The 10,476-nt window shown below is 44.0% G+C and overlaps 1 protein-coding gene across 2 annotated transcripts; it reads left to right on the top strand.

Moving 5' to 3' along the window:
- The first annotated feature begins 574 nt into the window (after nucleotides 1-574).
- On the top strand, nucleotides 575-4,098 carry ARL4A (ARF like GTPase 4A). Of its 2 annotated transcripts, none has more exons than XM_086941977.1 (2): nucleotides 575-796; nucleotides 1,864-4,098. In XM_086941977.1, the coding sequence occupies exon 2, from the start codon at nucleotides 1,924-1,926 to the stop codon at nucleotides 2,524-2,526; it is 603 nt and encodes a 200-aa protein (XP_086798103.1). In that variant the 5' UTR covers nucleotides 575-796; nucleotides 1,864-1,923; the 3' UTR covers nucleotides 2,527-4,098. The 2 variants fall into 2 exon arrangements, with proteins under 2 accessions (XP_086798103.1, XP_086798104.1); XM_086941978.1 differs by lacking the exon at nucleotides 575-796 and adding an exon at nucleotides 1,319-1,417.
- The last annotated feature ends 6,378 nt before the right edge of the window (nucleotides 4,099-10,476 follow it).

Here is a 10,476-nt window from a genome sequence, read left to right as displayed (position 1 = left end):
CGAAAAACGCTTGTTTCGAAAACGTGGCTTCATTGGGGGGGGGGGGGGGGGGGGGTCCGTGTTTACTTGTCTCCCGGAGAGGACGCAGAGTGACCCAATCAGAATTTAGAGTTGCTGTGTCACTAGGCAACTCAGTCTTTCACGCGGGAAACTAGATGTGAGGCAGAATGTGCTGATTGGATAGTCTTTGGCTAAGATGCATGGGAGGAGGCGGAACTGTCCCGGCTCTGTCTGCAGGTCTATCGCGTGCCTGGCCTCCGGCGCCAAATGAAGAGGCGAAAATACCGACAATGTCCGGAGGGGGCGCCATTTCCCCTCCGTGCTGAGATTGGTTTATCTACTCTAAAATGGCTTAAGTACCAGCCGCCGCCACGCACTTCATTTTTGTGCTGCGCGGTCTAGTGCTTGGGGTCATAATAACATGGCACAATGCGCTTGAGGGAGATAGCCAATGGGAAGACGCGTGCGCCGGGGGGGCGGAGTCTGGCACTCGCTGCGGCAGTTGGGAGGAGGCAGACGTGCCTGGCGGCCGGCCAATGGGCGGATGGCTGGCAATGAAAGTGACTGAGGCGGCGCTGCAGTGGGCCCATCTCTGGCGCTGCCTGTGGCGGGTCAGAGCGCCGCGCCTCCTTCGCTGCAGCCGGTCGTAGACGACGCCCCTCCAGCGGTCGCCAGGCTCAGGCACGCAGCAGCTCCTATCCCCGCCTGTAGCAAGCGGTGGTTCCGCCGAACTGGGGAACCCGGCGCAGAGGAAGCCAAGAGAAGGGAGCGACACCAGCGGCAAAGCCCTGAGAAGGTGAGCGCCTCACAGAGCCGGTGAAGAGTGTGCGAAGCCCGGTTGCTTTTACGGGAGAAAATGTGAACCTGGTTACTGCCAGCCTCACGGGCGTGTCAATACAGGGCGCTTCCTTTATTAATTTTCCTATGTTTTGAAAAGGTGTTAACAAATTTCAAAACACACATTTCAGCTTTGGAAGTATTATTATCCGGAAAAATCCCTCTAAATGCCAAACCCTGCGCGGGCACCCAGCGGGGATCTACAGCCGGGTTTGCACCTGTGGTGGCACGCACGCACTGGGCTGAGACCAGTAGCAGCAGTTGGCATGCAGTGCTGTCCCTGTGCTGTGCACAAATGCAAAGCCAAGTGGGGGCGAAGCGGCACTCGTGGGCATGAGCCATTGGGCTTTAAGAGGCACCTGCCACCCAGATATTTTAAAGGGGAGCCAGGCTGTTCTTGTAGACTGCGCGAGGCGGCGCCAAAGAGTTGCATCCTCTGCCAGTACCCCGTAAATACCCACAGACCGTCCCTGCTGCTGCTTTTCACCTGGTCACTACTTTTGACCAGACAGCAACCTCTGCACATCCTATCCCCCTGCAGAGTATTGTAAGACAATCCACTTTGGTAACGAGGCAACAGGTGATCGTTCTGTTAGTCTAATGTAGGCTAATCTAGACTCTTTCTGATGTATCAACATATCCGATTCTGATCTTATTTTTCTCTTAACCACGTTTTGTGGTTCTCGCACCCCTCCTGTCTCAGTAGAAAAAGTGCTCTTGGCAGTTTATTTGGCGAATTGTCAGCATTCCCTAACGTGCGCCGCGCGGTGTCACTTCAGATTTATGTTCGCAAATTGAACCAAATCGCCCCTGTCGCCCTCAGTTAGTATTTAGGAATGACTGGTGGTGAAGGGGTTTGTTTGCGGTTATACCTTTTTAACAACAAGTTAGCTGTGCAGAGGGACGTTATCTTCTGAGATGTCATGTTTTGAAATCTATCCCTCCCTGCTGTTTTGCTTAATGATACTGTTGAGTGTGCGTTTTTTCTTTTGTTTACAAATCTAACAAGTGTTTTATTTCTTTTAGGTGACAGACGCTTACAGTGAGGAAGCATCTGGCTGCTTCGGACACATCACGTTAATTAAAATGGGGAATGGCCTGTCTGACCAGAGCTCTCTATTGTCGAGCCTGCCTCTGTTTCATTCGTTCCATATCGTTATCCTTGGTTTGGACTGTGCAGGGAAGACAACGGTTTTGTACAGACTGCAGTTTAATGAGTTTGTTAACACTGTCCCCACCAAGGGGTTTAACTCGGAGAAAATCAAAGTATTGCTTGGACACTCCAAGAGTGTAACTTTCCACTTTTGGGATGTCGGTGGACAAGAGAAGCTGAGGCCGCTGTGGAAATCCTACACACGTTGCACAGATGGGATTGTGTTTGTGGTGGACTCTGTCGACATAGAAAGGATGGAAGAAGCAAAGACAGAACTGTATAAAATCACAAAGATCTCTGAAAACCAGGGGGTGCCAGTCCTCGTAGTGGCGAACAAGCAAGATCTGAGGAACTGTCTTTCACTTTCAGAAATGGAAAAGCTGTTGGCGTTGCATGAACTGAGTTCGTCCACACCTTGGCATCTCCAGCCAACATGCGCAATCATAGGTGAAGGACTCACAGAGGGCTTGGAAAAACTCCATGACATGATCATTAAACGGCGGAAAATGCTGAGACAACAGAAAAAAAAGAGATGAAATAGAAATATTGACCCTTGTTTTCCGTAAAGCAGTTCCATCGTCCCACTTGACGTAAACCGATCGGTGTCGCAGGCCTCGTCTGCCTGTTGTGACGCTGTTCGAGTTTAGTTCATTGTTCATCAATCAGTGCATCTGCTCCCATTGTGGTAGAAGTGTTGATGCAGTAATTCGAGTTTTTCTGAGCTTCCAGGCTCCCATGGTATCTTGAGGGCTCTATGAAGATGACTTAGGCAAGGAAAAATGGGTGGCTTATAGTGGACATCATTTATTTAATACAGTCTCAAATAAAAACAGTATTTGAGATAGACACTGTGTTATTGCTAAAGATAAACGGAGTATTTTTTTCGCAATACTTTGTAAATTGAAATTATAGTTTCTGGTTGAACAGACTGGTGTGAAATGATATTCAGCCATTGAACCAATTTAAAGTATTGCAGGCAATTCCCTATTGTGGGTGACCAGAATGGGTCGACTTTCACGGGTGGTAGCTGCTAATGTAAGGTAGTTTAATGTCGTATAATATGCAATACATGATGGATTCATATTTCTGATATTGCAAGGCTCACATCTGGTTATGAAATTGTATCGACCTGCTTTGGTTTCGTTGCATGAGACCACAGCGCCGTAAGGCAAACTCCTATTATCGAAACTTTTGTTCTGAAGGGAGCCGGGTCGTTCAGCTTGAGTTAAATTTAAAAAAGGGTATTTAGCAACTGCTAGCCGGAACGTTGGAATTGCGTGTGATTAAGGCCTTCTAAAGCAAGGCGCAGCGTAAGTCACCACGTTCCTAACCTGTTTGGTTAAGTGCATATAACAAGCAAAGGTTAGCACAGCAGGGACATGTCAGAGCTGCAGTTCACACTAACCTGAATAATCGATCATCAAACTTGTTAGTGGAGACAATCCTCAGAGACTAAAGAGTTTAATAGACTCGCCTTTTGGAGTCTCAGCGCCTTAGCTGTGGGTCGGATGACAGATTGCAACAGTTGCAGTGGAGTACACGCAATCACAGGGTACACTTTAAACTAGTGTTTACAAAGCTTTCGAAGAGTGCGTATTTTTGGAAAGACAAGTGTCACGTTTTGGGAAGGAGGAATGGTTTGGCCTGTGAGGTGAATAGCTTTGTAAACTTATATATGCACTGTGAAATTATTATAGGAAGTGTTAACAAATGGCAGCCACCCATACACTTGTATGAACTGTTTGACACATTCACCCCTTTATTTAGTCAATGTTTCTCAGTTATGTTACAAACTGGGCTGACTATCAAGATTTGACTACTGAAACCTGAATATGACTAGTATTAAACTGTTGTCAGTAACTCGACTTTCATTTGTCAAGTTGTTGACTATTTCTTTTCAGAGGGTAACCAAAAATGCACTTTATTTGTCTCACTGCAGTTTTAATGAAACCATAGTCATTTTAACATGAAGTAGCCTCCAATGGAGTTTTTTTTGTATGTTGGGTTCTATGTACGGACTTCAGTGACTAACGTCACTCATTTGGTAAATGTCTATATTTATAAAAGTTCTGAAATCTTCAAACACAAATAAACATAATTCTAAGTTTGCTGGCAGTCTGTTATGTGTGATAATTGGGGTGAAATATATTTTTCCACTAGGGCATACATGATGGTCAAGATCATGATGATGGTCAAACTTTTTATTACATTTTTTTTGCGTTAACAAAATTGTTAAACCACAATTATATTGTTCACTCTTAGTTTCACATCAATGCAGTGGTTTTAAGAAAAACATTTCTAACAGGTGTATGTAGTATTTCCCTGAGATGAAAACAGTTTATTGCAGTACATTTACAGGCTCAAAGACCTATCTTGCAAAAGTGTATTTCTTTTTGTTTGTTTTATCTGTGGGACAATACGTGACAATCAGCCAAATTGCATTCCAGTGGTGTCTCCTATTCAGGTCTGGAAGACTCAGAGCCCATATCCCTTTAGGTATGCCCTTCTTGTTCCTGTTATCACTGGATTGGTTATCAACCCACACGCCATCTGCATGTCACCCTCTGCTGGGGTGGGGCGCACCTGATTGTTCCTGGCTTGAGGCCTCCGCGCATATTCCCTGGCTGGTTGTTCAGTGTCCAATCCTGTGGCTAGCTCCTTTTCAATTCCACTATTTCTCTGGCTGATAGCTTAATTACCATTGCTGTGAGTTCAACCATCCAGATCCCGAGTGGACACTTCAGAGCATGTTCTATCGTAATTACATCTTTCCAGGGATTAATCTCCACCTCAGCTAGCACATGGCCTCCGTTGCACCCACCAACTCCTCAGTGGCTTTTTTCAGAGCCTATAACCTGGCTTGTTTAATTTAATGTCCATGCCCTGGTAGCCTGCCACTCTTGGGTAAACTTTTGAAGCAGTGTGTGCCATCTCAGTTTGAAGAGTCTTAACTATAACTCTTCGCTGTTATGGCGTTCACACTTCTGTTGGTGCACGTGCAAAGCCTAACTTTGTTAATAGTGTTTTGTATGTAGTTGTAGGGCCTCACTTCCCTGTCTTGTTCGGGCGCCTTGTCTCATGGATTCTGTCACAGACGAGCATCTATTTCCTGTGTTGTGTTAGGGGTTGCAGTTGTTCATTGATGTAAGCTCGGAGATAACAACCTCTGTGTATCAGCTAGCCCTGCTGTGGGTGTTCGAGAGCACGTCTGGTCCTGTGATGTGCACCATGCCTGCTAGACTGCAACTGATCACTGGTTCAGCTTTGTAGGCGTGGCAACATGAGAAGTACAATAATTAATAGTACATATTCATATTGTACCCCTCCAGCATCATGCTAGAGTTCGACATAGAAAGAAGGACAGCATGATTGCAAGTTTTGCCACAGTAACTGTAATCGTGACTGGAATGGGGACCAAGAACCTTCCATTCTATGACTGCAAGCGTTGTCGGGCCATGGCAGCCTCTCCTGCTCTGAATGTAACCCTCCTACCTGCAGCTCACAGGGAAATGCCAGACTGGCTCGGATCGGACTTGTAACACATCCTCCTCATGTGCATTAACAGTAATGATATAGACGCCTGTGCACCCACAACAACAGGGAATGATTTTTATTTGAGTAGACCCTTGGTGTTGACTGAGTGTCCCATCGGACCTAAATGTCACCTGTTCTGTTGGTCTTTAATTTTTTTGGTTGGAAGTTGGATGCGTGGGCGGCGGGGGGAGTTATTTCTAATGTGAATGCAGTCACTCGGGCTGGCTATTAGTTTTGTTTTCTTGTTTATTATTACCCACTTGTAAACTTACGAGTGATGGTTGTGATGTTATTACCACTCTAGACTTTTTGCTCTTCCCAGGTAAGAACGAAAATATTTAAAAGATAGCCCTTTATTTGTGTGTTGAAGCACAACAAGAGTTGCATTTTGTATTTAACACCTTGTAAAATGGTTGAGGTATCTGACGTTTTTATGATTCAGCTGTGTATTTGAAATTTCTGGTCTCTCCCAGACAGCAGTGAGAGTGCCATCTCAGTACAAGCGGCCTGCATGTGGATACTCTACCAGTTGACATCTGTATTCTGCCTGAGCTCCTAAAATGTAGGAAGGTGATTAAAAACACAGTTGATTCCTTCTAGTGTCAGAGCACCTTTATTAGCAACGATTAAATACCTCAGTGCGGACGGTGAACTTTATCAATTCCATTCATGTAATTTGACTTGCTGTTGAAACTTGGGTAGCGATTCTAGGGTACTTCACATTTACTCGCCAGAAGGTAAAAAACTGACAATTTCTGGGCCCCGCAAAGTGAGTGTGGCTACCTTCTCTCTATACAGATTAAGCACTGCATCAGTAGTACAACCGATCTCTCCAAATATGCCTGCTCCTGCCATTGGGCGAGCTGTTGCGGTAAAATAGGTACAAGTCACCAGCTAGATTTCTCTCTGAAAAGTTTAAACATGATTCTGGTTGCAAAAAATACAAGAGGTCCAATAGTGTTGCACCTGCAACGTTCAAAGTAGGAGGCAGCCAGGACTTCAGGCACATCTCACTGGGCCGTGTTTGTTGGAATTGGAATCTGTGACATGAAATCTTAATATTTCCACAGCAGGTATAGTAGCCAACTAATCTATTTCAGGGATTGGAAACGCTTCTCTATTCTTTAATTATCTACGGGTCTCCATGGTACAGTCTTAACATCTAAAAGATTATGGATAGATACATCACTCTAGTAGGGCAAGATTGTTGTAGGGAAGTTGACTTGGTTTTGACTACTAGAATGGGAGACAGTTGATTAGTGTCATTTTGCTGCAGAATTCTGGTTTGACACACTTGTATTGCCTATGATGTTGATCTTTCCTGTTTGTCTCATTTGTGATTGACTTATCACTGCATCATGTGATTTTCAATTCAGATCCTCTACAGCAGGTGCAACAGCTGCCCGTGCTATCCTTCTGAAAATGGAACTTAAGACCATTAATTTGCACACCTGCACTTCTGCGGTGGGTGCATCACTTCACGAGCTCTTTCTCTAGGGTTTTAACTTGTGACCTTTCATATTATAAAGAGATCTCTGAGGTAAGTACTTTGGAACTATAGTCTATTCACGCACACACATCTCCTAATATAATGTTCCACAGTTGCCATTGATTTTCTTTCTTTAAATATGTCTTGTTGCACTTTTTATTTTTGGATGTCTTGTTAAACCTACCATGTACTGTCCTTGTGGAACTTTTTTTGCTGACAGTGTTCTCTTTGCAATGTTTATTTTCACATATTGAGGGCAATTCATTTGTAGATGCTTGCATCTGCGAGAGTGAGCTGATTAATGGTCTAGGAACAGCACTGTTATTGTGAAAGCATTTTTGTACCTGCACTGAAAGAAAGAGGAAATGTTCGACTTTTTATTTGATAATTTTGAAAAGCTAAATATACTGTAGGTTAATTCTTCACCGTGAATTGCGGGAAATAATTCACAGCTAGATGCTGTTCTGTGAAAAACAAGCTTTGAAACCAATGGCAAAGACTTAATAGGAAAGTTTTTACCAATGTAATAACCTTTTTCTGAAGTGCTTCCATAATTTCCAATTGTAGTGTTTTTTTTTATTTTACTTACTATTATGATTTCTTCTCTGAGGTTCATTATCCAGTTTTCGCCCATGGAAGAAACTGGTTTAGCCTGTAAAACCTTTTTGCCACAAGGCATTTTCTTCACACACCAATCTCCTGCCAGTATCCTGTGATATTTTAAAAAAAAATTGCAAGTAAGCAATTTTCATAATGACAGCTGGTGAAATGTATTTAACGCAGGACCTTAATTCTCATGAAAATTGGGCAAGAACAAGTTTGCAATTTTTTTCTGGCTCTTGAGGACTCTTAACCTCTTCGTTTACATCAAACAGTAGTTAGATATTTGTTTACTTAAAACACCCACACAGTTTCAATATTTCATTCTTTGTAGTTAGATCACATCAGTACGTTGTCAAATTGTTTGACTGTGTAAACTAAACCGATGCAGACATTTGTTTCAATTTAGTATCTGCTCCTGGTTTATTTATACATATGAAGGTAAACAGGCCCAGGATTTGTGCAGCATGTGATAGATTTCTAAGTAATCCAGGCATGTATAACTGTATCCATGTTTTTAGTAGATCTTTACCCAACTCGAAAATGGTACATTATGCAGTATGATGTAATAGTGTCCAGGAGGGCGTAAACCTATTTTCGATAGACAGTGTGCTTCAAATGTAAGAAAATAATGACATTGATGCCTAGGAGCTACATTTAGATGGAATAGCAAAGAAAGTCAAGAATGTGCTCTCTTTTTGGTTACTCCTACTGTTGGGGAATTTTTTCTCCCTCTTGGAAGCCACTGCTACCACTAAACGTAACTACCTGAACACCATGACCAACATCGCCAAATGGAACCCAACTGAAATGAAAACCAAGTGCCTAAAACTAAACACTGACAAAATCGAAGTTCTCATCGTCGGAAAGAGCTCCTCCCCATGGGATGGCACATGGTGGCCATTGGCACTGACGCCCCCCTCCCCTCCCTCTTTCGCCAATCAAGCCCGCAACCAAGGTGTCATCTTGGACAGTAACCTCTCTATGAAATGCCAGGTCAACGCATTCAACTGCTCATGCTTTTACACCCACCGCATTTAATCGCCAGCTGACTAGACTACAGAAATGCCCTGTTCACCGGATCCATCACCCAGCTCCTCAAATGACTGCAGAACACTGTTAACAGAATCGTCCTCAACCTCCCCAAATGGAACAGCATCATCTCTAACCTCTGAAACCGCCACTGCCCCCCCTCCCCCCTTCTGAAGAGATGCAAGTTCAAATGGCTCACCCTCACCTACAAGGTCCTCCAAAGTGCCGGACCCTCCTACATCGACTACTACATGATGATCCACCAGCCAGCTCCGATCCTCCTCCTTCGCACACGTCCCCCACATATGGTGAAGCAGCAGTAGAGGCTTCTCTTTTTCCTACCTTGTCGCTTAACTCTGGAACAAACTCCCACTCCGAAGCACCACCTCTGTCACCAACTTCAGGAAGGGACTCCAGACCTGGCTCTTAAACTGAGGCTCACCACACCCCAGCACCTGGATACCTTTTGGGGTGACAAGCCACACTTAACAAATACTAATTGATTGAACAGAAATATTGAAGCAAAAAAAAAAAAGAGAAAGGTACGTGGGAACAGAAGTATTAAAAATAAAAGGGTAACGTGTGAGCCTTAAATGTCTTAAATTCTCTCAAATGCAAAAAGATTCCTCTCTGCCACCATTCGCCACTGTGGTGGGAGACTTGTGGTTATCTTCCGCTGACTTAACAGACCGTGCAAAACTGATGACCACAAGAAACAAAGAGCAGGGTAAATAAATCTGCTATCCTCTCCATCATGAGAATAAGCATGAGCCTAACAATGTCATGCCACTCTACCCAACTGCTGTATAGATTACTAATTCCCAGACCCTAGCTTTAAGATTGTACAGCCACAAACTTTGGGTATAAGTAAATGTCAGTGCTCTCTGTTTTAGTTGGTGGAGTTGTCGCTATTTTAAGAAGAGACTGACAAATTTGGACACTGCACAAGTAAACATATTTTTAAGTGGGCGAAAGGTATATTCTCATATGGAAGGATAATGATGTGGTCCTAATGTGGCAGACCTAGATCAATAAGTGATTGGCATTGAAGACGAAATTAGATTAAGAAATTACCAAAAATATGTCTAGCGTGTGCTACAATGCCAAACAATCTGCAGAAATGCACAATACCAAGCCTGATTACTAGAAGCAGCCAGTAAAGAAGACCGCTTTAAATAAAACCATAATTAAAGGGCTTAGTTATAGCGCACACTGAGGAGAAATTGGTTACTCTGGAACACCCCACCCCATTTTGTAGACCTCGCACAAAAGTAGTTCCAGGAGAGCTCTTTCAAAGCAAGGAGTTATAAAGAAGAATTCAGCGCATGATTATATGGTTGTGTCATTATGGGATTTAATAAAAAGGCTGGGGAGCTTGTGCACGGGGTCTTTGGGTTTGTTAAAACTGCAATGCAGTGTCATCTTGCAGCTTACCATTTTCGCACACATTAGCTTCGCAGCTGTTGTCAACTCTGTCCTCTGCTCCAGCTGCACTGGTTTTTCATTTGGGAAGGTGGCCGTTTGAAATTGCAAGCAATCCAGCAAAGCTGTCCTAGATCCTCAGGCAGCTTTATCAGATTGGTGGCCGGACATGCTGTAGGTCCAGGAACACCACAGAAGGCCCTCTCCCCACCGACTGTGCTCTGATGCCATTCTACTTTGGTCAGGGCCACATGGCTACTTGCTTTAGGAAAAAAGGAGGAAAACACAGTCGGAGGGTGCTTGATACATCCCATGGATAGACAGTAATGCACGCCTCCGCTAATACTGTGTCTGTTACTCCTGCCTATACACAGTGCAGTGACCATATAAGATGCAAGGGGAACAAAAA

Source organism: Lissotriton vulgaris, chromosome 10, assembly GCF_964263255.1.
Source record: "Lissotriton vulgaris chromosome 10, aLisVul1.2, whole genome shotgun sequence".
In the NCBI taxonomy this organism is placed as follows: domain Eukaryota; kingdom Metazoa; phylum Chordata; class Amphibia; order Caudata; family Salamandridae; genus Lissotriton; species Lissotriton vulgaris.
This window is presented reverse-complemented; position numbering and strand designations above follow the sequence as displayed.